Source organism: Nyctereutes procyonoides, unplaced genomic scaffold (genome assembly GCF_905146905.1).
Source record: "Nyctereutes procyonoides isolate TBG_1078 unplaced genomic scaffold, NYPRO_anot_genome, whole genome shotgun sequence".
Lineage (NCBI taxonomy): Eukaryota > Metazoa > Chordata > Mammalia > Carnivora > Canidae > Nyctereutes > Nyctereutes procyonoides.
In genome coordinates, this window is record NW_026575041.1 from 20,013,144 (window position 1) to 20,040,466 (window position 27,323).

Sequence of the window (27,323 nt, forward strand, 5' to 3'; positions counted from 1 at the left end):
TCCTTAGCAGCAAGAGGTGTTATTGCTCTTTTAAATTTTTGTCAGTCTGATGGGTGTGAGGTGGTCTCAGTAGTACTTTAATTTCTACTTCTCTGGCTACATAGAGTATATTTTTGTATATTGGCAATATACAATGAATTCTATTCTTATTCATTTCTTCATTGAGATACCTTTTTCTTGTCAATTTGTAACAGCAATTTCCTAAATTTATTATTTATAATTTTATTTATGATATCTTTTTACCATACAAAAAGTTTTAATTTTTGTCAAATACATGTATATTTTTTTTGTTTATAGCTTCTGAGTTTTTTTCCTGGGATTTCAAGGTTTTTCCAACTTCTAGACAGTATACACTGTTTGTGAGTGTGTCTTTGATGATTTTTATATTTTTTCACCTATGTCTTTAATCCACTTGAATTAAAATTTTACATTAGATATAAAATAAAAACCCAATTTAAATTTAATCTGTAAATTAAAATATGAAGGTTCAGTTCATTTTATCCAGTTTCTGCAGATAATTTCCTGTTGGGTTTTATTTGGAATTGAAATAACTTTACACATTGCTTTGAAAGAATTGGCACTTTTATGATAGTAAATTTTCTCATCCAAGAATAAGACATGGCTTTCCATTTCTTCATGTCTCAGTTTATACTCTTCAATAAGATCTTATAATTTTCTTTGCATAGGTTCTGTGCCTTCTTTTAAAATTTATGCTCAAGTGTTTTATAATTCTTGTCACTGTTATAAGTGGAATATTTTCCTTTTTCCACCTATTGTTACAATAGTAAGAAAGCCAAATTGTCTTTTAATTCTAGCAGGCATTTTACTAGGGTCTCCTAGGGTTTTTGAGATATACAATCATTTTAACAAAAATAGATAGTTTTAACTCTTTTCCTACTGTTCATATCAATTATTTTTTGTCATATTGCATTTGCTAAAATCAATATTAAATAATAATAATAGCGATTGCTGACAAAACTAATTTTTTATTTTCAATGAAATTGTTCTAGAGTTTTACTGCTTAGAATAATATTTGTTTTTGGGTTCTGGTCTTATATATTTTTATTCCTAGTTTATTTAGAGTTTTTAAGATTTGCTGCTGGCTTTTATCAAACACCTTTTCAGCATAAATGACACCATGTGGGTTTTGTCTGTTAATTCATTAATGCCTGATTGACTGTGGTTGACAGATTTCCTGATACTGACCTATCTTTGAATTTTTGGAAGAAACCTTCTTGGTCATTGTTTTCGTTTGCCAGGGCTGCCATAATGAAGTACCACAAACTAGGTGACTTAAAACAATGGACACTTACTGTCATACAGTTCTGGAAGTAGAAGTCCAAAATCAAGGTGTCAACAGGGCCACACTCCACCCCACCTCCCCACCCCCCGAAACCCATAGAGGACAGTTCTTCCTTACTTCTTGATAGCTTCTAGTGATTTCCAGCCATCTTTGGCAATTCCCATCCTCTGTCTCCACATGGCATCCTCCTTGTACATCTGTCTTCACACAGCCTTCTCTGGTTCTCCATACTGTCTTCCCTGCATGCATGTCCATCTCTGTGCCCAAATTTCCCCTTTTTGTAGAATACCTGTCATATTGATTAGGGCCCACCTTCGTGACCTCATTTTTACTTGATTGCCTACCGAAAGATCCATTTTCCAAATAAGGCCACATCCTGAGGTGCACTAGGAGTTAGGACTTCTATATATATATATATTTTTTAAGATTTTATTTATTTATTTGAGAGAGAGCGTGCTCATGAGCAGGGGGTGGAGGCAAAGGAAGAAGCAGGCTCCCCACTGAGCTCCTCTGGTGATATGCTTTCTCTTAAAGGATAGATCCATCAACCACTCCAAGTTACCTCCCTTGGATTACCCAATGGCTCCCAAGCTCTCCACTTCTTGTACTGGCCATACTTTTCTAACATAATCTTTCTCATGTTACTCCTTTCAAGAACATGTGCTCAATTTCCAACTGGAAGTCTGAATTCTTCATAGTCCATGGCTTCCTTAATCTGGCTCTCCTTCTTTGTTTCCCATTAGTGACCTACACAAATCCTCTGCTAGAGCTAGGCCTGTCTTAGCTGCATTTGCATATGTGATGGCCATTTCTCATGCTCTTTCCTTGCTTCCAGGCCACATGCTTTCCTTCTACCTAAAAATTCCCTTTTCCTACTTCACAGAACCATACCCTATTAATGTTTCAGGAAACTTAGCATAAATGTTACATGTTATACAAAATCTTCTTTGATTTCTCTCTGCTATGTTAAGTATCCCTTCTTGAAACTATCATAATATCCTTTACTTAACATCTATTGTAGCACAATGTTAAAACCACCTATTTCTTGTTAGCTACCCATCCCCTTACCAGTAGGCTCATTGAGGGCTGTTACGGCTCTAGTTTACCATTGTACCCAAGCACTTAGTATAGTGCCTGAATGCAGGAGGCAGCAAAAAAAAAAATATTTTGTTAGATGAGTGAATGGACAAATGAGTGGGTGAGCGAATGAGTGAATGGATGAATCCATTATATGTCCTCCACCTGAAAGCTTCCCTTTACTTTTACCAAAGTAAAGACATAGTTTTACTTTACTAAATCCTACCAGTCCCTTCAGACCAGGATTAAGTTATATCTCCTCCATGAATTCATCTTCAGTTACTGTGGACTCCATTTACTTCTTCTTTCTTTAACTTTCTTTAGCAGTTATAACAATTTAGCATTGAATTTTAAATTGTCTTATTTTTTATTTTTTGGTGTATATATGTCTTGTCTCATCAATCATAGACTCCTTGAGGGAAGAAGTGGACTGTGTTTTATACTTCTTACTGTAGGGTTTAGAACAGTATAGGGCTCAATGAATACTTGCAGATTTATGGGTTTCACCTGTAGTGTAAGAGGCATAAATAAGTTTTCAGGGAAATTATTGCTCACGTCATTAAAGAGATTGCCAGAGCCTTGTTTTATCTTACCTCCTGCATGATCTTAGTCTGATAGTTGTTGCCATTCATCGATTCAGAAAACATTTGAGTTCATACGTGGTGTAATGTGATGTGATACATAGTTATACTTCATATTAGTCACTATTTTTTCATACATGTTAATTTTGTCTACTCAGTTTTGCTGTATTTTCCATTAAGGCAGAGTCACTTTTTCATATTTGATCACCTCTGACCTCTTAATACGTGTATATAAACAGTACATATTTGTTTAAAGATTGGTTAATTGGATATCATAAAATGGAATACCACTGATGAATGGCCCTCACGGTGATGCATTGTTAAAACAGTATTTAATCACATACACTTTATGTAGAATTGTAATTCATATAGAAAGTTGACTTTATAATTGCTCTCTCTCTCTCTCTCTCTTTTTTTTTTTTTTTTGTATGTGAAGATCTGGAATTGACTTTGATAATTTCAAGCCACTCTCCAAAGAGAAAGATCTCTATTGAATTTTAAAAAGAGCAAAGATAATCCTTTACTCTTTAAGAGTATGCAATCTATTATGTCATTTATTTAGCACTCACTAGTTTAAAGATTTCACATTAAAGAAAACTCCTATCTGTTAAAATCCCCTAATTACATAGTTAATTGTTTCTGAAATAATTGTAATGGATAAATAACCATGGAATTAAAGAATTGGCACTGAAATTTTACCTCAGGCAATAAGAAACAAAATACATAATTATTTTTAGATTTTCTAAAATATGTGCTATTTGGATAATACTCAAATAATATTTTTTTTTCCTTTCTAGACAAGTGAAATTACTGATGTTAAGGTAGGTCATTTTAAAATCACTAGAACTTTGCACATTTTTCCACTTGACTGTGAAGCACCCTGCTTACTCGCATTTAGGGAAAGAAAGTTTTAAGAAAGCCCTCCCGCAGTGGTAGGAGTTAAGAGCCCTGCATTCAGTTATTGCCCTTTGCATACTTGGTGCTGTGGCAGCTCCCATTTTCCTGTGCAAAATCCAGTGATGGGACCCACCACCTCATATGTAAGTTTTCCTCAGGTCTCAGTGAGATACTCAAGATAGTAATAGAAGTAGCTCTGAAAAAGATGTTTTCCTTGGATTTGTGCAAGAACGATGACATCAAGTAAAGTGTCAGGGGCTGACCTTTATTCTCCTGGGTAGCTCATGAAAAATCAAATTTATCATGATGGATTTTTTGTGATTCCATATTTACTTAGACCCATAGCATATTTAGTAAATTTTCCTTCATTTAAGAAAGGTGACATAAAATCAGATTTAATCAGAACTTATAATTTATGGTAATTTTTAAGACTAATTTGCCCTTTACTATCGATAAAGGTTGCCAAATAAAGTAATAGCCTAAAAAAATTAGTACCTTCACAAGTATCTAAACCATGCACTGACATATTAAAAATTAATATACTAACCATAAAACGTGATTGAAGTTGGTCCCTCTGTAGAAATACATTGTTAGACTATTATTGTGGAATATATATGAATTTAAAAAGAAAGTGTACATATAAAATACTATTATTGAGACACTTCAGTAACTCAACTAGCCTCATGCTAGCATGTCAAAGCAAGTAGGCACTAGGAGGTTTTGCCATTTCAAGAACGAAGCAATCGATTAAAACTACAAATCCCTAAAATTGGGGGGGGGGAGAATTTTGAGATAACAGGCCTATAAAATAAGCAATCAGAAACACAGAGGTAGAATTTAATCAGTGCCTTAATCTTCACATGATAACCATCTAATGAAGGATTATTTCCTAAAATTAGTAGAAATCTATTTAAAAGAAACATGAAATAAGAGAGCCCAAAAATGCTGTCAAGGAAAATAGAATATGCTTTTAAGTATAAATCATGTAAATACATCACCTGTGTAATTTTTTCAGGTCATGCTCACACTTATTTAATTATGGTGCATTTAGAAAGTTATAGAGTCTTTAAAAAGATTATTACTATCATTCTTAACCACTTTCAACCAACACTGGGCCAAACAGAATCACAGATAAAATCTAATTTTATAGAAAAATCTTGAATAAAATGATAATGGAGCAGCAGACCATCAAGAATTATATATTTTGATGAATAGATTTTTTTTAGGAGTAAAATTTTGAATCTTTTCCATGACCTTTCTTGATCAGATCTGCTTGTATGAATATTTTCCTTATGAAGGGCAAAATTTTATAAGACCACTTCCTTTATATATTATTGCAAATCTGCTCTAATTCTAGAATAAACAATCCTTTCTCTTGTAAATTGCATATTACTCTTTCATCTGCACTAGTGTATCTCAAATCAGCAAATGTGAAGGCCTACTAAGGGCAAGGGCCTAACAAGCAGAGAAATATCTTCAGTGGTCCTTCTTTTCCAAAGAGCACCATGGTCCATAGCCATATAATCACATAACCCTCTCTGAGTTGTTTTGGGGGAGTTTGCTGTCGTGGAGAATTTTCTTCGATTCAAAAGTTGGGACCTTTCTAAAGATTCATGAACTTCTATAACATATTGGGCAACAAACAGAAAATATAGTAAGCAGGCTTGGCCTTGGAAGCAAAAAAAATAAAACAAATAGGTAAACATTTTTAATACCTAATATGTATACAATTTTATACTTGTCAATCCTGATACTAATGTGATAGTATATGAATAATTAAAAATGTGCAGTTCATCAAAAAATTTTTTTCAACACTACTTATTTATTCATTAGAGACACACACACAGAGGCAGAGACACAGGCAGAGGGAAGAAGCGGGCTCCTCGCAGGGAGCCTGATGCAGGACTCGATGCCAGTACCTCAGGATCATGACCTGAGCCAAAGACAGATGCTCAACTACTGAGCCATCCAGGTGCCCCCATCAAAAAATATGTTAATGACTTTATGGAGTGCATAGCCCATGGAATGGCTTCCATGTCAAAGCTTTACATTTAGAAACTTCAAAATAAAATTTCTAAGCCATTTTCATCTGGAGTCTTACAGGCTTTTAACCATAGAAATCTGGAGCTTCAGGGATCCCTGGGTGGCGCAGCGGTTTGGCGCCTGCCTTTGGCCCAGGGCGCGATCCTGGAGACCCGGGATCGAATCCCACGTCGGGCTCCCGGTGGATGGAGCCTGCTTCTTCCTCTGCCTATGTCTCTGCCTCTCTCTCCCTCTCTGTGACTATCATAAAAAAAAAAAAAATCTGGAGCTTCAGAAATGATACTTGATCCATGTTGTGCTTTTTGTGCTAAAATATTATGCTCTGACAATACAGCAGTATTGTTGAATTAGCAACTACACCACTCACAGATACCTAATCATAGGACTAGAAGGAGCTATGTAGACTCATTTAAAACATTTTCTTGACCTTCTAAGAATATATTCTGTTTTTTAAAACTTTGTGAAAAGTTTAGACTCTCCCTAAGAAACTTCTTACAGCATTTAATTTAAAAAGCACCAGAAATCTTTGTTCTTGCTCAAAACCACTCATTTTGTGATTTAAACATGTTTTGTATTTTCTTCTTAAGACACATTAGAAATTGGGTGGCACATACTAGATAGTAAAACTTCATCATGAAGCCACATTCCTCAAAACTGTGCTACTAGCACAATCTCAGCTCTTAGATCTTTGCTTTAAAGTGGTCCAGAGTCAGACTCTAGTCTGTATGGATTTTGTATATAATTTGTTGCGTCACCCAACAGCGGGGAATCAATATGGGATTTTCTATAATGACATGTGTTATTGTGATCAAAGAAAAATGTCTTTCAAAATTGAAATGTATGTTAATTCTGGTTCCATTATTAACACCAGAAGGCATACTCTATAAACATGAAAACTCTTAAATCCAGCCAATCTGTTCTTGATTCAGAGAATGCTAATGCATAAGTGAACACGGGTACTAGTGTAGGCATTGCTTTTATTGCAATGTGTTCAGTGGTAAATACTCAGTATCTGTGTTGTGAGGAGGTAAGAATGCGAAAAGGCTTTTGGATGTACATAGGAGTAGAGCCATACCACTGACTCCAGTCAAAGCACCTTCCAACAGACATGTCTAAACATACAGAAAATATGCATCGCTTATAAGGAACAGTTTTTTCAGGGATTTTTTTTTTATTCCCTAGAGTATGGACTTCACTAACAGGGAACATTCAAGGCATACATCTATTAACAAACTAGAATATGAGAATGAAAGGCTCCGAAATGATCTTGCAAAACTTCGTGCCAATGACAAATCAGCATGGGCTAACCAAAATACCTATGAAGAAATGGGACGATACACCTATCAAAACCAAATAAAAATGGAAAAACATGAAGATAGGTATGTTAACTCCCTTATATGAGGACACACATGAATGAACATACATTTAGAAATAGAACTTTATTTTGAAAAAAATTAAAATTGAATTTTATAAACTTTTGCTCTTCAGTTATTTTAATTTTATTTTAGTGATAATGCAGTAGTATAGATCTGCTGTTTTATATGAAATTCTGTATTGTTGCTAGCTTTCAAACTCTAACAGTGAAATGGTAGTGTTTTGGTGAATGTCACTTCACACCCTTCTTAGAAGCTGATGTGGCACTCAAAATATATAAGCAAGTATCTTATTTTTTAATGCCATAAAAAACAGATTTTCATATGTTACATATATTTAATCAAAGTACAGATATAGGATGATGTCACTTCCGACTTAACTTCAAAATATACACTTTATACTGACACTCCAGCAGTAGCAACAAACCATTGGTCACTTCCTGGGGAAAGAATTGGGTAGAGTAGGAGGACGGTTGGGTAGGAGGTCTCCTCTGAGTGAAGAGAAGCATGTGGAGAATTACATGATCCCCTTTTAAAGTGTCTTAGTTCAAAATTTAAGTAAATACATCAACCATAAAATTAGACTAATTTATTCAACTTTAATAAAATATTTTTGGAATCCAAACTGTCCCTGGAGATTTTTCACTCTTTTTCCAGACTTAGAAAATTCTCAGCAAAATAAACAAGTTTCTTTTCTACAAGACAGCTCTAAGTCATTAATATGCTAATATACATTGTGGGTTTCAAGAAGAGGTGTGGTGTGCAGGACTCTTCAGACTTACTTAACATTGGATTTATTAACATTTCATGGCGCCACAAAATGATGAATTGATAGGACTCAACATCAGTACAACCTTTGCTCAAGAACTCATAATACTTACCAGGAAAACCTTACACACTATTCTCATATAACAGTATTTACAAGCTTGGGAAATTTACAGCCTTTGTGATCCTTAACTTCCCATCTGATAAATAGGAATAATAATTATAAGTTTTTTTGTGAGAATTATAGAAGAACATATAGTTCCATGTAAAACACATATTTCCATAAATGTTAGCCATTCTTACTGACACTGTTATTACTGACAAAATTGTTAGCACTTATGATAATATGAATACTTCTTCAACAACTCACAGTGCCTAAAAAAGTCGGTTTTGATGGCCAAATGGCTGAACCTGGCATTTCCTCAAAGATAGTCCTGTGGAGGCGGGGTGATGCCAGGCTCATCTTTGTAACTAAGCACACCCAGTTCTACAGGGGGTAGATCCATAAATCCATGGCACATACCAAAAAATATGTGTGTTTAGCATTCTTGCAGATATAGCACAGCTCCCTACTTGTGTCACCTCTGCCCTGTACGTATTAGAGGATATATCCTAACCCGAGGCAAGAAACAACAACCACTCAAAAGTGCTAAATGAATAACGTTTCTTCAAGTAGTTGGGGAAGGAAATGAGGGCAGACTGGCTGCCACCCTAAAACAAACACTGGCGGTGGGATCCTGGCGGGGGGCGGCGGACAGAACAGGTCACTGAGGCACTGCGGTGGGCCAGTTCTCTCGTGAATGTGTCTGTGTGTGCTGCCAGCGGAACGGAAAATCTGTCCAAAAGAGTTCTAATTTTGATTGTGGTATAGAAATATTTTTTCTGACATAGAATAAACCCTCCCAAAGTGCCTTCCTACTCTACAGATTTATTTCTCTGTGGGTCAAATCATGACCCGTGTATACAGTTTTTTCATTGTAAGGGAGAAGCAGGCCCCTAAAGATATCCTTTATAAAGGGTCTTCCTGGGTTTGTTAGTCAGTCTGGCCTGTATGGAGCACCCATTAGGTGCGGAACATTGTTTCCTATTCTTGCTTGTTGGGAAGAATTCTGAAAGCCTTAGATGAAGGTACCAGGAATTGTGATTTAAAAAGCAGTTCCTCTGCCTTTTATTACTTTTAAAAAGTAATTTTATTGTTTGGATGGCCCCCTTTTTTCTTTGTTGGACGGCACAGAATGTGTTAAAAGGGCCTAACGAAAACAAGACAGTAGGAGACACAGAAAGCTACACAAGAGGTAAAACGCTCAGCGGGAGATCATCTTAATAAGCAGTTTGGACTACTGTGCCTGCTGCAGAGCCTTGTGTCCTGCCAGTGTCATCTGTTGAAAGTTTCATTAAATTGGTTTTAATGCCTTGTCTGATTTCAGTGTTCTCCAGTGACCTGATTTTTAAAAGAAACAGCATTTCAAATGTTCTGAATAAATTATTACCATGTAGAAGCCGCTATGGGGAAAGCGTTGTTGAGTTGCAAGGACAGCGGGCTCCTCGGTGGAGAGCTGTAAAGTACATGCCTTTTAATTTCAGCAAGTGAAAAATGAAATGTTCCTTCTCTCCCTCACAGCACAGCTCAGTGAAGGCAAATAGTAAAAGCTGTATATACTCGTTAGGCCTAAAAATCATCGGAACATACGGAGTCATATTTACATAGCAATGGCTAATGCGGGAAGTTCTCATTAAACTATTTTAGAGAGGAAAAAGCTTTTAGGGAAAAGTATATGCAGATAGTGTTCCACAAAATTTTTAAGTCTAATTTTTAGCCGCTTCCTCCTTAGGTGAGGAAGATTGCATGATACATTTTTATTTTTTTCAACTTTGTTTTATTTAAATTCGATTGATTTAACATATTAGTGTATTATTAGTTTCAGAGGCAGAGTTCAGAGATTCATCAGTTGCATACAATACCCAGTGCTCGTCACATCACGTGCCCTCTTTAATGTCCATCACCCAGTTACCTCTTTTGGGGTCAAACAGAGGTCTCGCCTAGCAGTGCAGGTGGTTCATCCCATCAGAGGAAGTTGCCAGCTTGGGTGTGTTTAATCTGATCCCTTAGTCTTGCGGTACCACAACTGGTTTGTGAGGAAGATTTATCAGTCATAGAAACTGAAAAGCCGTATTTTTTTTTCCTGAAGGTTTTTTTTTTTTTTGGGTTTTTTTTTGTTTTTTGTTTTTTGTTTTTTGTTTTTTTAGTGGTCAGTGATTCATCAGTCTTATATAACACCCACTGCTCATCACATCACGTGCCCTCCTTCATGCCCATCACCCAGTTATTCCATCCCCTATCCCCCTCCCCTCCAGCAACCCTCAGTTTTGTCCCTATGGTTAAGAGTCTCTTATGGTTTGTCTTCCTCTCTGATTTCATTATTTTATTTTTCCCTCCCTTCCCCTATGCTCCTCTGTTTTGTTTCTTAAATTCCACATATGAGTGAGATATGATAATTATCTTTCTCTGGTAGACTTACTTCGCATAATACATTTTTAAATAATCTTTTATCCACTCAGAAATAACCCAATTTGTGTTGTTGTTTTTCATTCCTATTAGAAGTAATAAGAAGTTCTTCATGCTCATCCACTTAAACTGTGAAGCATTTTAGGATATTGTGGCAGATTTGCTTTGGGATAGGGAAGTTATTCAGAACTTTAAAAAATTATGAATAAGATGTAATTGAATTTAGTGAGGATGTATTGAATATCTTTAAAGTTTTTAAACAGAGTTTTGAAGTTTAAGGATAATTTATAAACTAATTTGGAATAATGTTATCCAGAGCAATTAATATATGACTAATTTTAATGACAACTCAGTTTTATAATGGGTTTCATCTCTATATCTGATACATACTTAAAAGTCAATGTATGGTTTTAAAGGTTACATCATGTACTGGAAAGAGTTTAGTGACTATAAATATTAATCACTAAAATTGCTTCAGATCGAGTCAATAAATAAAAAGATTCTAACACCAAGAAAACCACAAAGTTGGTAGGTTTGTCATAACTACTCTCACAGAGTCCCTTGTCAAGGATGGATAGTCATCTAGAAGCAAAAAAAGCCCGTCATGAAAATTTTGTACCAATGTGTTACTCAATAAGGAGCAAAACATAGACTGAAAAGTTGCAGGCCAGGAAATACTGAGCAGTTCCTAGAACAGGGAACATAGTGTGGAGTGTTAGGGGTGAGGCTAGAAGCAGGCAGATTAGCACTTGTGAAGGGGTCCTGTTCCACACTGAGGACATTATCCTGGAGCCCAGCGAAAATTAACAGAACACCAGGAATGGATGTACAATCAGACAACTCTGAAAACTGCAGACAGTTGACTCCAAGGTCTCAAGTGGGCAGAGCTCTGCTCCCAACAACTGGGTCCTGCCCTCCTGGCAGAAGTAGGCAGAGGCCTCGGACTAGGACCTGTGGAAAAGACAACTGAAAAGACCAGCTTATAAGAGGGAAATAAAAGCCTTCCGAAATGTCTTTTATGATAGCTTTTAAATTGATAGACTGAACATTTTCTGCAAAGTGGTTTTATGAAGTATTGGAATAGCTGCATTCTAGAAGAACTTTGCAGATATAAAGACAATTTAAACCAAAAGTATTTTAATCCATAATGTAGTCTTTCCTTTCAATCTCTACATTTTATTGATCTTACAGTAAAAGCATGAAAAAGCATGTTCATATATGTTTTACTAATTAACACTGTAAACTGTATCGATACATCCAAAGCAAAATGGATAATTGAGATAATTCTGTAGATAATTTAGGACAAATAATACTTTCCCTGAAATCTTTGTATAATTGAGATTACAAAGAGATTATGTATGTCTTGAGTCGCTTCTATAATTATCTTATTTTTCCCACTGTGCTTTGAAGTATAGATGGTAGCCTCACTCAAATTAAAAGGTTCAGCTGAAGACTCTATGCAGATGTACTCTGCAATTGTTATAATTCTATCTGAATTGTGGGATGTTTCATCTTAACGTGCACATCATAAACCATGTTATTTCAGTTTAATTTGCTGTTCTGTTTCCATGGTAATTATGGTTTGGAAGAATGGATTAAAAAAAGATATATTTCAAGATAAGTAAAAATGGAAAACATGCTGTGTTTGTTTTTATGTCCTAATTTACAGATGTCTCACTTAACTTTTATTGCTATTTGTATGCATCACTTTGAAAATGTTTACATAATAGGAAATAGGTCTGTATAGATAGATAGTCTCTGGATAAGAGGAGAGAACAATAATGTGAATTTTTTGGAACTATGTGAAATTAAAATATGAAGGCTTTGAAAATGGTAAATCAATACCTCTGGAGAATTTGAATAATCAATAAAAATGAATAAATAATTTTAAGTTGAAGGGATTCTTATGTTTTCATGGGCTTTGATGATTTTGATTAAATTTCAACCCCAATTTCAGGAATTAATGTTCAGAAAGACATTTAGTCCCAAATAGCTCATACTGTTAGAACATTTTTATGTAAAATTTTATGGGAATTTGGTTCAGTTTTTGTTTTATTATTCATTTGTTTACTTGGCATACCAAAATTTAAAATCTCACTGGTATTTTATTCAGTTTCATTTTCTACCTTATATTTTAGCAAAAACAACCAATTCTGTAGTGTACCTTTCATCCTGGAGTTCAATTCTCCCAACCATCTTTTTTAATCAATGAAAAAAATTAAAGTCACAGAAAGATATAGTTATCTGCTCAAGGTCAAGGTCATACAGCTACTAAGGATGAGTTTAGGAGATGATACAAATTGAAATAATGTTACAAATTGCTAAATCCTATAGGAATTAGAATTATTGTACAAGGGCTTGTTCTAGCATCAAAAAAAAAAAAAAGGCAGCATAATTCTGTTGAGAAAGCCATCGAGGTTAAGTGAAATAGAGAATACAGAAAGAGGATTATTTAGAATTGTCAAGGGCAGCAGTGTTAGCTGTTTTGAGATTCTTTCCAAACTGGTATCATGTTGTTTAATTAAATGGCAGAGGGACCCGAAAGTAAAACACAAAAAGAGATACAAAGTAGGCAATAAGAATTGGAGAATATTTTTAATAATTACAAAGTTTTCTGTTCATTATTAATCATTAGAAATGACTCATCTGGAAAATTATTTTCAAAGAGATACTGAGATAAGAAGGCCAAACTTTTTGTTGTGCTTCCCCTACTGTTACATCAGAGAAATTGAAATCTTTAGCTACATGAACAGGCAGTGTCCTTGGTAGCGGTAAATGAGAACCATCCTTCTCTTTTAGACTTAGCCAAGATCGTGAGCCAAACAGAAGTGCAACGCCTCCACTGCCACCTTTGCCATTTCAAACCAAAGAAATGACGAGTCCCCTGGTTAGTGATGATGAAGTGTTCCCACTGGTGAGTTGCTGGGTTGTTGGTTAATTTTTTTTCCTTTAAGGAATGATTACTCCTACACTGATAACTATACACTGATGTTCACATAGTTGTTAAGAAAGAAAATATTGCTTCTTGAATAGGACTCCAAGGTGGATCTGTGGGTTGTTTGGCCGTGCCTTTCTATAGAAGGAAAAGGGATCCATAATGTTTCATCAAGTATTTCAGTCTAAGGCTATTTTCTGAGATTCATCATCCATATTGTTTTATATGTTAATTTTATGTAGTTAATCCATTTTTGTTTCTCGATAGTATTCCATTGTAAATAAATGCTGCATAGAATGATACTACAATTTATCCATTTTACTGTTGGCAGACATTTGAGTTATTTCCTGCTCAGGAATATTACAAATAATGCTGCTAAAAACATTCTTGTATGTATCTTTTGGTGCACACGTGTACACATTTCCATTGAGTATATTCCTAGAGTGGAATTGCTGGGTCATAGGATATACTTAAGGCCAGCTTTAGGAGGTAATGCCAAACTGGTTCTCTAACTGTTTGAGCCAGTTAATACCCCAATAAGTAGTATTTGAGTGTTCTTCTTTCCACCACTTGGTACTCTCCGTCTTTTTTATTTTAGCTTTCCTGGCCAGTGTGTAGTAACTTCCTATCATGGTTTTAATATATATCTGGTGAATAATAAAGTTGAGCACCTTTTCATTGGCCATTTTGATGTTCTCCTTTGTAAAATGTCTGTTCAATTCCCTTGCCTAACTTTCTGTTGGATTGTCTTTTTTCTCATCAATTTGTAGGAGTTCTTTATATATTCTGGATATAGCCCTTTGTTGATTATATATATTGCAAATATCTTCTATCACTTTTACTTGCCTCTTCACTTAATAGTATATTTTGGTAACCAGAAGTTCTTAATTTTAATACATTCACTTATGAATCTTTTCCTCTGTAATTAACATTTTTTGGTAACCTATTTAAAACTTTGCCTGTCCCAAAGTTACAAAAGTATTATCCTATGTTTTCTTCTAGAACCGTTAGCTCTTTACCTTTCATATTTACATCTACACCTGGAATCAATTTTTGCATATGGTGCAAGGTAGTATTCTCAATCCCTTTCCCCATGAAAATATTCAGTTGAATTTGCACATATATTCTAGTCCTGTGGATTCTATTGAATTTTCTATATTCCAAATCAAAATAATGATAATTTATTTCCTACTTTCATATCTTTATACCTTTTTTCTTTTTTGTGCTTTATTTTACTAAGGCCTCCAGTAAATGTATCCTTCTCTCATTCTCAATTGCAAAGGAATTTCAATATTCCGCCATTGTGTATGATATTCACTATAGATATTTTGTAGACTCCTTTTAAGATTTTTTTTTGAGATTTTATTTATTTATTCATGAGAAACCGAGAGAGAGGCAGAGATATAGGCAGAGGGAGAAGCAGACTCTCTGCACGAGCCCAATGTGGGACTCGATCCCGGACCCTGGGATCACGCCCTGAGATAGATGCTCAACTGCTGAGCCACCCAGGCGTCCCTATTCCTTTTATTAATATTAAGCAATTTCCCTTTTATTTCTGGAGTGCTGACTTTGTTCGTGAATTAATTTGGAATTTTATCAAATGCTTGTACTGCTTCTTTTGAAATGACCAAAGCAAAAACAAAAAGAAATGACCATATTAGTTTTCTCTTTAGTTTGGTTAATGTTTTTTCTTGTTAACTCAACTTTGAATTCTTGGAATAAACTGCACTTGATAACTGCATTTGGTCTGTTCATACTGGCTTAGACTTTTTGTTTTGTGTTCACTAGAGAAATTAGCCTGTAATGTTCTTTTGCTGTCCTTATCAACCTTTGGCATCAGATTATGTTGACCTCATAAAACAGGTGGGAAAGATTCTTAATTTCATATTCTTCTGTTTCTTCATTTTCCTTGACTCTCTGTGTTGGTTTCTATGCATAAAAGAGCCACCACTCCCTGCCTTAAGAATGTGATTTCGTGTAGGTTAATTTCAGTCTTATATTTTTCAGTTCCTGAATTTTCATCTGATTCTTTTTTTGCATTTTCCAGTTCTGTGCTGAATTTCCTGCCTTATGATTTAATTTCTTGAACATAATAATCACAGGGTGTTTTTAAGTAGATATTTACCTCAGAAAGTGAGTAGTAGTACTCGTAGCAATTGCTTTCACTTATATTCAAAGTATATCATGTAATTTTTTAGCACCTCTCCATGTTATACTAATATTGGATGCAAATTATAAACAATGACAACAATAGGAAATGTTTAAACTGGATGGGGTACCCCATGAGTGCTTTTCTGCTTTTCTGGAATCTGTTGGCTTCTTTTGGTAGAGATTGGAAATAAGATTTAAGGTGTTGTGGAAGAAGACTTTAAACCATTAACTTTTGAAGCGTTAGAGATCTCTAAAGCCTTGAAATGTTCTTTTGTGTTCCTCTCAACATGAAATGCCAGAATTATTTGAAAAGAATAAAATTCTATACCGATAAAATAACTGAAATAAACCTCCTTATTTAAGTTATGGGAGCCACTGAGGGGAGTTAGCAAATTTTGTATCAATAAAATCTGGATGCTGAAGGACTCTGAAGTAAGCATATATTCCAGTGAAACAAAGCATGATGAATTGCTAAATGCCATATGGTTCTAATGTCAGATGATTTTAGCATTTTAGGCTAGTTAGTCTCTGCTCAAATATCACCTCATCATGGGTGCCTGAGCAACCAACCTACAGTAGCACCTCCTCCTTGATTCCCCTACCCCTTGTCCTGGTTTTTATTTTTTTCATAGCACTTCACCATAACACATTTATGTCTGCTCGTGTGTTTGCTTCCCTCTTCTAGAATTTAAGCTCCATGAATATAGGGACTTTTTCTGTCTTCTCTTACTGTTGTAACTCCAGCACCCAAAAAAGTGTGGAGCATTAGTAGGCACCTAAAAAGCATACCAGCGTATCTGTTGTCTTAATAACAAGGATTGGGCTTCCTTCCTTCCTTGCATCACTCCTTTGAGGAAGTTCAGAGCCTCAGAGTTGCCAGGAAAAAATTATCTCCTGTTTTAGGTCTGGGCATGGGGAACTTAATCTGTGATGGAAGCCCCAGAATTCCCTGAAAGACATGGTCCAATCCACTGTTCTGGGTTCAGTAGTTTCCCTCCACCTCTACATTTTAACTTCTACATCAGTACTATTCCTTCCAAGACCACCAGCAACCTTCTAGTTCATTAAATATGCTTTAAGAACTTGTCTTCCTTAATCATTTCTTTTGAAACTCTCATATTCTCTGGCTTCTATGACACTATTCTCCATTGGTTTTCCTGCTGCCTTTCTGGTTCCTTTTTCCCAGTCTACTTCTAAGCTTCTCTCTCCTATACCTGTCCTTAAATATTAATGCTCATCATTCAGTCATAAAATCAACATTATAAGCACCTGGTGTATGGCAGGTTCTGTTCTAACACATCTTCGATGAGACATAGAAGCCTACAGTCTGGTGAAAGAGAGGAATCTCACCAGTGGATGAATGGTTAAACAAATAGCATTGCAGACACACAATGGAATACTATTTAGCCATAAAAAGGAGAGAAATACTGATATGTGCTATAGTGTAGTAGATAAACTTCCAAAACACTATACTAAGTGGAAGCAGTTAGGCACAAAAGATCATATTTTTTATGGTTCCAACTACATGAAGTGCTGAGAATAGGTAAACCATAGAAACAGGATGCAGATTAGTGGTTACCAGGGGCAGCTCGGGGAGCAGGGAATGGGGATCAGTAGCTTAGTGGGTCCAGTTTCCTTTTAAGATGATGAAACTATTTTGGAACTAGATAAAGATGGTGGTTGCATAACATTGTAAATGTACTAAATGCCACTGAGTGGTTCATTTTCAAATGATTTTACTTGATGTGCATTTTACCTCAAAGAAGGGAGGGGTACAATTAATTCAAAAATTTTGTTTATACCTGTGCCAGAAGCTATGCTAGAACCCAGGGAATCAAAAATAAATAAGACCTTACCCTCAATGAGCCCTTTTACTATTTTACTTTTCTCATAAGTGGCATTGATGTCACCCAGTCATCACTCAAGCCAGCAGTTAAGAAGTCATCCATTTGAGATCAGGTTTCCTAGCATCTGAGACAGAGATTCTTAGGAAGGTGGTTTCTTGAAGGTAGTAAGTCTTGGCAGAAGGAGAATCAGGGAAGCAATCTAGGGAGGGAAGAAAGCTAGACAAAAATGAGCTCAAAACAAGCTGGAGAAACTTGACCTGGTCTCATCAGGAGCTTGGAGCATGAATCGCACAACAGAGTTGGTTCCCCTGGAGACAGGAAGTCTGGTGTTCTGTGCCATGTGTCAATCAGTCCTCGCCTTAGAGGAGAGGGAATAGGCTGCGGGGGATATTACAACTTCTCAGATGAGGCAGGCTCTTAGTCCAGCTGAGGGCAGGTCTCCAGAGAACCAACCCCCCAGCAAGCAGGAGGACAGATGTGCCAGCCTGGTGAAGGGAACCCCGCTAGGACACCAACAGCATCTGCTAGAGTCTACCTCTTGAGCCACTCAGATCCATGCTCTGTTCATATTCATTCCATTCAGGCCTATCTTCTCCAAGATTCTGGCTTGTCACATTTCTCGGAAAGCTTGTAAGAGGAGGGTCAGTGGGACAAACTACAGGCCTTGATGCCACAACTGGTCTCAAGAACTTAATGGATGGTCATCATCTCTTCACCCATTCTAGATACCTCTCCATCTCAGCTAGCACTTACGTTAGTCCAGGTAGCTTGCCTTGTCGCGTGAGCCCCTGGTTCCTGTGTCCTCCTCGGGATGTGGTTTGCCATTTACAGTTAAAACTGGACACAGGAGTATTAAAAGAAACCTCAGTGGCTAGCTGAATATCAGACATGTTCCTCGCTGCCTCCATTATGTAGTAGTAGTCTTCGTGATGATTAGGGCCAGGTACCTCTGCCAGTGTAGTACCTCTTTTCTGTGCCTCTGATCCTTCGGCATGAGGAGCCCGAGGTGGCTAGGTGCCAGCCAATGCTTTTTTTTTTTTTTTTTTTTCCAGCCAATGCTTTAAGCTCAGTGAGACTCTTACAGGTATCACGGTGGAGACATTTCCCCCTCTAAGATCCAGGGCCTGTACATCCACAGAGCCTCAAGATACAAAGACACAAGGTAGAAATTCTCCAAGTGGGTCAACAAAAATGATGGAGAGTGGAGCCATTCTTCCATCCTCCCTTTTGTTCCCAGATTCACGTATTCTCCTGCTGGAAACACAGTAGCATATAACAGCCATTGGTTGAGAGTCTGTACCATGTCCTGAAGAATGTACCCCATCCTCACAGGATATAATTTCCCAGCTGATGCCCCACCCCTGCCTTCAAGAAGCCTATCAGAGCTAGCATCCTGCAGATGGTACTGGTTGTGGTAAGACCAATGCATTCCATGGTCATGCCCCCTCTGCCATACTCCTCAGCTGTAAATTAGGTTCCTTTACTATTAGTCAGGATCCCATGTCTAACTCAGTCTCTCTGTGAGCTGCCAGGTAGTGATCAAGGCCAAGGCCCTTCAGGCAGGAAAGGCAAACCCAAAGAATATACATCAGTGCTGGTGAGGGTAAAACATTGCCCCTTCCAAGGTGGAAGGGACCTAGTGTAAATTAGTTGCCACCAAGAGGCTGGTTAGTTTCCTTGAGGGATGGGTGCCATATCTGGAACTCCTCAGCTTTGGTCTCTATTGCAAGCAGGTGGGACGCTCAACAGCCATAGTTAGCTACCTTAATTTTGGTGAAAGTGGGACCGTCCTGACAGGCCCATCCATAATTTCCACTGGAGTGACCAAGGACAGAGCTAGAACCAGTCATCCTCTCCACTTCTTAGCTGCTCGGCCTCAACTAGGGCCAGTAGCATTACAGGAACGGTTGTGTAAATAGTTTACAGTTTTCTGCTACAGATGGCGTGGTCTTGCTCCAGAATCTTAAGCTTCTTCAAGGCAACTTGCCTAGTACACTTGGCAGAGGCTACACAAGGCAATTTTATTTTATCAGAGATTCTCCTAGTATGGGATCTGCTAAGTCATTTGGCAGGACTTATCAGTTAACAAACAGTTAAATGAGCACTTCCATATTACCACAAAGTGTGTAAGTGGGAGGCTTTGTCAGCTCTAATTGCACAAAGGAGATACATTCCAGCATTACGGCCTTCCCTGCTGGAAGCCACTTGTACCCCGACATGCATCATGCCAGCTCTCCTCACCTGGCTAACTCCAAACAGCAATTAACTCCCTTTTTCAGCCAATCCTTAATTTTTTTTCCTATCTAAGTTTTCTTTGCCCAAGTCTATCATAATCTTTACGTCAGCTTTTTGGCGTTGCCTATTTTCAGATGAAAACCCTTGGTTTTACAAATTAGTCGAGTATGTTTTAGGCAAGTTCCATGGTAATTTTCTTGTCCCTGTCCCTGCTTTTGCAGTTGAACATGTAACTATTCATTTCTTAGAGCTTTTGAATATGCTGGTGGTGTGATGTTTTCATTCTTTGAGGATTTCACAAGCAGTCACTGTATTACAACAGCAGAGAGAGTTAGTCTGGATTATTTCATTAGGAGCTATGTCTGACCACATGCTCCGGATGAAGCATGCCTGGAAACAGGAAGGTTTAAAAGGCTTTGTATTCCTCATCTAACATTTCTTTCTCTCTTTAGTCTCCCCCAGATATAGTCTTCCCAGCCTCTTTGGCTGCACAGCATTTTCTCCTGGAGGAAGAGAAGCGAGCAAAAGAATTTGAGAAACTTCTAAATACACATATTGATGAACTGCAAAGACATACAGAATTTACTCTTAATAAATACACGAAGCTAAAACAAAATAGACACATATGAGCTTTTAAACTCTTTCATTTGCTTCCCCCACCCCAAGAAAAAAAAGCTCTGGCAAAATATTGACAAAGCTGAATAATGAAACTGAGAAATTTTGTTCTGTTTTCTTAAGTAAATCGTTTCTGTCAGGTAGCCAGAAAATAGTAAGTATTTTGTTCGATAAAGCTGTTTGTATTTCTACATTTACATAATAAATTGTTTGGCTCTAGAGTTACTATAAGATAAACATGACTACAAAAGAGATTTTTTTTCCCCAGTCTAAGGAATATTGTGGAATTAAATAGGGGTTTTTATCCCCACTTGAATCATGTATACTGAATACCCATTTCCTCTGTAACAACACAAAACCAGGGGAAGGGAATGTCACATTTCAAATAGCACACTGAGTGCGGCTCTGTTGTACTAGGTTTGAAAAGTCAAGGATTTTTAAAAATGAGAAGCATTATTTTGAGCCATGTGAACATCCTAAAATTTCTTTTAGAAAAAAAAAAAAGCATAGCTTTACTGGTTCTGCATTCATCCTTGTAATGTTTTAACACAACTTTTTAACACAATAACACAACACAGTGGAATGTGCTATTTACACACTTAAATATGTGTGCCAGCCAGAGATTAGTGCTTTCTTGTTAGTACTAATTACTTCACGGACACGAACAAGATAAAGAAGATAGAAAACATTACTGTTGTTACAATCCTCTTTGTAATACCTCTGTTTTTAATACAATAAAGGAATACAAAGTTCTGTGGACTGAAAACATAAATGCTCAATCTGTATACAACAGTAATAGCACCGTAGTGGACAATAAAATTCAAGTTACAAGCATATAAGCATGCTAATCCATTCTTCTTTCTTTAAAAATGACATTTATATAAAGATTATGAAAAATCCCTCTAGTTATTCAAGGTAAGTCCTACAGCTCTTAGAGGTTTCTTTTTCTCTTCGAAAAGATTAAATCTCAACATACTGCAAGATTAAGTCAAGATGTCTTTAGATAACAAGTGTCATTGTCATGCGAAAAATGCAGAGCCCTGTTCACTTTAGGTGATGGGACTCTATAGATTTGTATAGCTCTTGATATTTGCAGAAAGCCTTCACACAGCAATATTCATTTCAACTCAAAACAAGCCTGTGAAGTCAGCAAGGTGAATATCCTTATTCCTGGGAATCAAGCTGTTAGGAAACTTCTAGAATCAGGGTAGTCAAGAAGAGACAGGGATGCCTGGCTTCTAATTACTGGCTCCAGCTCTTACTATTTCCCAGTATCACCTTTTGTAAGCAAGTAGAAGGGGAATAAGGCTGTATCCACAGAAGCCCTTTTTCATGATGAAACATCTGAGGGGTACAGAGCCTTTAGTGTACCCCAAAAGGTCCCTGTGAGGAAAATAATACAAGTTATGGTGTGCTTTAAGATTATTTAGCAATTCCTAGCCTGGACACAAAATACTTTTCAGTGTTATCTTTAGAAGATGGAAGAAGGGCCACCTGGGTGGCTCAGTGGTTGAGCATCTGCCTTTGGCTCAGGTCATGATCCTGGGGTCCTGGGATCAAGTCCCATATCGGGCTCCCCAAAGGGAGCCTGCTTCTTCCTCTGCCTTTGTCTCTGCCTTTCTCTGTGTCTCTCTCATCAATCAATAAATAAAATCTTAAAAAAAAAAAAAAGATGGGAAGAAAAAGTATGTTTAGGAAAAGGGCATTCCATAAACAATTCTAAAACCTTTGTTGTAGTCATAATGCAAATGCAAACAATGCAAAAGCTTACATACACGTATCTCTATAATCCCCTAAATCTGAATGCCACTTCATTCTTTTCAGGGTTGATACATGATTAAAAATTGTGTGCTGAAATAAAGATCTAGCTACAATGTTCTTAGAACTTAGCAGAGTCAAGAGAGCATGAACTTGGAGCAGGTCCAGGACTAACAGTAAATTCGTTCCCCTGGATCATTATTTTAAGTCCCTAAGCAAACTGCTTCTAAATCACTAGTTGGGCATTGCACTTAATACCAGCTTTCTTGGGCACCCCCGGTGGCGCAGCGGTTTAGCACCGCCTGCAGCCTGGGGTCTGATCCTGGAGACCCAGGTTCGAGTCCCGCGTAGGGCTCCCTGCATGGAGCCCGCTTCTCCCTCTGCCTGTGTCTCTGCCTCTCAGTCTCTCTCTCTCTCTCTCTGAATAAATTAAAAAAAAAAAACTAAAAAAAAAATACCAGCTTTCTTAAAACAGTAGTTTTCAGTATTTTTTTTTGCTTAACAGCGGGATTCATTGTTCAAAAGGAATCAAATGCTAAAGCCCAGCCCATATATAATCAAGATAAAAAGCAAGCAAGCCACTCTGTTTGCATGCTGAGAGGAGGGAAGGATGAGGCCCCCCTGCGGCTCACACTGGCTCCTCAGCCTCTCCCACCCTCCAAAGACCAAAGGGATGCCCCGGGGCGGTAGCCCTAGGCGGGGTGGAAGGGATGGGAGGAGAAGCAGATGTGCTCTGTAGGACCCTAGCACACAATACGTTTTCCTACAGAAACTGTGGCATGGATAACAATTATAGCCTCGTCCATTCTACCAAAGCCACCTTAGCCCATGATTTAGCTAAAACATAGTGGGAGGAGGAGAAAGAAAGAAACAGGAGAAAGACCTAAGAGGCCATCTAGCCCTGGAGATGGCTCAAATGGGACGTGTGACTTAATTCTGCCTCATTAATGGCTTAAATATACACTTCTACTTCTCAGTTACTCAGGAGCATATTAACTGATCTGGGAATTAAATTTGCGGGGAGGAGCGCGGTCTGCTGGAAAACCAGAGGTAACCCCCAAATCTCAGTTGAGATGATAGACATCTCTTGATTACCTGCCAACAGAGCTGCTCTGCTCAGCAGAGCTTGGAGACACCCAAGTACCAGCACCGGAGCTGCAGCCTCACCCAGGCCCGGCTGTCTCCTCTCGCCCTGGGAGAACAACCAGAGCCAAGCATCTTCAAGGCCACCTAATTGGAGAGGCCTGCCCTGGCGGGGGTTTGTCTGAGTCCCTGCCTCAACCAAGGTTAACCTGAACTGAGCAATCTAGAATCAATTGTAGTTTCAACAGTGATGTTGGGTTCTCTCTTCCCCATCCCATTATCTCTGCTAACATCAGTTTCTTCATTATCTGTGTGCCTCCTGTCCCTCCCAATGGGCCCAAAAGGTCCTACAAGAGAGGAGTACTCTTGGGCATCCTGCCTCCCTCCCTCCCCTGTGTTCCTAGCACGTAACCTCCCCTGGTTATGGGAGGTCCTGGTAAGGAGTGATTGAATCCAGACATGGAGGATACCTTCAGCAAAGGCCACGAGTAGAGCAAATTCAAGGCAGTTTATGGAACAATGACAAAACACGAGATATATGAAATTGTCAGCTGCAGAAGGTGCGCAGACTCTAAATTTGTCTGAATGCTGGTGAATGTGAAGAGACCTTTACTCATACTTGACCTCACATACGACCGTCTGAGTATCTATGCATTCCTTTTATGTTTCAACTGATGTCTAAGACTCTGATATAGAACATTAGCCACCATGCCCAACAGTCAGAGCAAATGAAACCCCAAGAATCCCAGGTTTTGAGCAATATGGTAGAAAGCGTGAGAGGGATTTGAGCCCAAGGACTTAAAGCCCAGGTAGCAACTGAAACTCAGCCCAACCCTTCCAATCCTGTAGCCTGCAGCATCACCCGAAGCTAAACTCTAGGGGATAAAATATTCCAAACTGATAGAAGGTTCTTCTCTGGAACCATGAGGCTGCACTGTGGCCCAGGGATAACAGTAAAAGGACCATGGAACTACTGAGTCCTGGCTGAGAGAAGATCCTGGGGGAAGGTTTTCATGACCTTCAGGGCAGCAGTGAGGCCAAAATATCAGCAGAAATCACCCAGGCAGTATTGAGAAGCTGCTGCTCATCACCATCCTCCAACATCGGTCAAGAGGGGCCAGTCTTACAGCAAGGATAAACATGAGTCAGAGTCAGGCATGCAATTGCTGTGATGGTGGCCGAAAATCTCATGGCATAACAGAACTGCCAGGTAATCTAGAATCACAAAGTTTCAAATAGGGAAGCCTTCAGCGGGGCCAAGCATAGAATGAAGGAGGTGCTCAGAGCCACTTAGCAGGCCTCATGACTGGACTAGACATTCCTAGATCTTAAAGGTTCTCGATACAGTAGGACAGCTTAGATCTGTTGGAGGCAAGTTACTCTCCATGCCTCAGCCCCATGACCTCGACAGAGGTTCCATATCTTTACCTGTGAACTGTGTCCAAAGACTGCTGAGGAATGAAGAAGGTAATATGCAGGATTCCAAGTCTCCATATCCCCTCCTATACTTGTTCTTGTCTCTTTGATTATAATTATTTCAGAGTGTGTGAAGTGCATTCTAGTTTTAATTTACATTTTCCTAATGACTAATCATGTTGAGCATCGTTTTTGTGCTTATTAACCATTCATATTTTTTGGTGAAATGTCTGTTCAAATCTTTTGCCCATAATTACATCTTTTCTTATTGAATCATAAGAATTCTTCATATATTTTGGATTTAAGTCCTTTATCAGATATATGATTTGCATAGATTTTCTCCTAGTCTGTGGCTGATCTTTTCATTTTCTTAATGGTGTCTTTTGAAGCACCTAAGTTTTTTATTTTGAAGTAGTACAATTCATTTTTTGCTTTTATGGATTGGGCTTTTAGCATTATATCGGAGAAATATTTGCCCAGTCCAAGATCAGAAATATTTTCTTCTGAAAGTTTTATAATTTTAAGTTTTATATCAGGTTTGTGATCCATTTTGAGTTAATGCTTTTGTATAGCTTAAGGGTCTAGGTTCATCTTTTCAAATGTGGAAATGCCATTGTCCTAGCAGCATTTATTGAAATAATTATTCTTTCCCCCATCAAATTGTCTTGGTACTTTTGTTGAAAACTCAGCTGTCGTAAATATAAAATATAAGGGTTTAATCCTGGGCTCTTAATTCTGTTCCATTGATCTATATGTCTATCCTTAGGCCAGTACTATATAGTCTTAATTATTGTGGCTTTGAAGTAAGTTTTGATATTGAAAAGTGTAAATCTTCCAACTTACAAGATTGGTTTTTTTAAAAAAGATTTTTATTTATTTATTTGAGAGAGGGAGAGAGAAAGAGAGCATATGAGCAAGGGGAGGGCAAAAGGTGAGGAAGAAGCAGACTCTTCACTGAGCTGGGAGTCCAACACAGGGCTCCATCCCAGGACGCCAAGATCGTGATCTGAGCTGAAGGCAGATGCTTAACCGACTGAGCCATCCAGGTGCCCCTACAAGATTGTTTTGGCTGTTTTAGGCCCTTTCTATTTCCATATAAGTTTTAGGATTAGCTTGTCAGCTTCCTGATTTTTGCAAAAACTGGGCTGCTGGGATTTTGATAAGGATTAAAATGGCAATTCTCTGCAAATTGATCTATACTGAATCTCAATTTGGTGAGAATTACCACTTTATAATACTGAGTCCTCCAACCAATCAGTAAACATGAAATGTCTCTCCATTTACATGGATATTTTTAAACTTCTCTTAGAATTGTGGTACATTTTTCCATGTGTAAGTTTTGCAGTTCCTTTGTTAAATTTATTCCTAAATATTTTATTCTTTTGACACTACTATGAATGAAATTGTTTTCTTAATTTCATTATATTGTTCATTGCTAATATATAGAAATACAATCAATTTTTGTATATTAGTCTTGTATTCTGTGATCTTACTGAGCTCATTTATTCTAGTCGTGTGCCTTAAAAATTTCCACATACAAGATGATAATTGTCTTTAAATAAAGATAGTTTTTATTTCTTCCTTTCCACTCTGGGTGCATTTTATTTTTCTTGCCTGATTGCACCAACTAGAAACTCTAATACAATGTTAAATTGAAGTAGTGAAAAGAATCATGTTGCCTTGTTCCTGATCTTAAGGGAAAGGCGTCAGTCTTCACCCAGTAAGTGTAATGTCAGTTAGAGGGTTTTTGTAGATGCTTTTTTATCAGATTGAGCAAGTTCCTATCTATGCCTAGTTAGTTGAGAGCTTTTATGATTGGGTGTTAGATTTTGTCAAATATTTTTTCTGCATCTATTGAAATGATTATGCAGTTTTTGTCCTTTATTAATATAGTATATTATATTCATTTATATTTTAGGATACATTGATATTGCATGCAATAATCTTTTTTATATGCATCTGGATTCAATTTACTAATATTGTATTGGGGATTTTTGTGTTTATATGTATGAGAGATAGTGGTCTGCAGTCTTCTTGTCACATGTTTGCTTTGTATCAGGGAAATTCTTGCCTCGTTGAATGAACTGGTCATTATTTCTTCAAGTGTCTGGTGGAATTCACCAGTGAAACTATGTGAACCTGAGCTCTTCTTTGTGGAAAAATTATAATTATAAATTCAGTATCACTCCTCATTATAGGAATAGTGAGGAATAGACCTCACTATAGGTCTATTTAGATTTTCTATTTCTTCTTGAGTAAATCTGGGTGATTTATGACTTTTAAATTCAGTTTAATCTCTATAATGGTGCCTCAAAGAATCAGGCCCATTTTATTTTAAGACTTAGAAGATCAAATGATTTATCTCAAGGCCAGATATCTGGAAAATGGCCAATATGTGGGTTCCAAAGTCCTCACTATTTCCACAAGGCCCCACTAGCTTTAATCAGCATTGTGCTTTGTTTTTTTTAAGATTTTATTTATTCATGAGAAACGCACAGAGAGAGAGAGAGAGAGAGAGAGAGAGAGAGAGAGAGGCAGAGACACAGGCAGAGGGATAAGCAGGCTCCATGCAAGGAGCCTAATGTGGGACTTGATCTTGGGACTCCAGGATCATGCCCTGGGCCAAAGGCAGGTGCTAAACCACTGAGCCACCCAGGGATCCCCTAGCATTGGGCTTCTTAAAGTGAGCTCCCTCACCCCCACCAAGAATCGCTGCTAAAAACAGTCCTCTTTTGAGA

General features: G+C 37.5%; 1 protein-coding gene across 1 annotated transcript in view; it reads left to right on the plus strand.

The window, feature by feature from the left end:
• DEUP1 (deuterosome assembly protein 1) overlaps positions 1-21,132 on the plus strand; it is a 76,209-nt gene extending 55,077 nt beyond the window's left edge. The window contains exons 10-12 of the mRNA XM_055320650.1: positions 7,084-7,280; positions 13,345-13,459; positions 20,166-21,132. Of these exons, the coding sequence (XP_055176625.1) occupies positions 7,084-7,280; positions 13,345-13,459; positions 20,166-20,342 (489 nt within the window). The 3' untranslated portion in view covers positions 20,343-21,132. The remainder of the gene's footprint in view (positions 1-7,083; positions 7,281-13,344; positions 13,460-20,165) is intronic.
• The last annotated feature ends 6,191 nt before the right edge of the window (positions 21,133-27,323 follow it).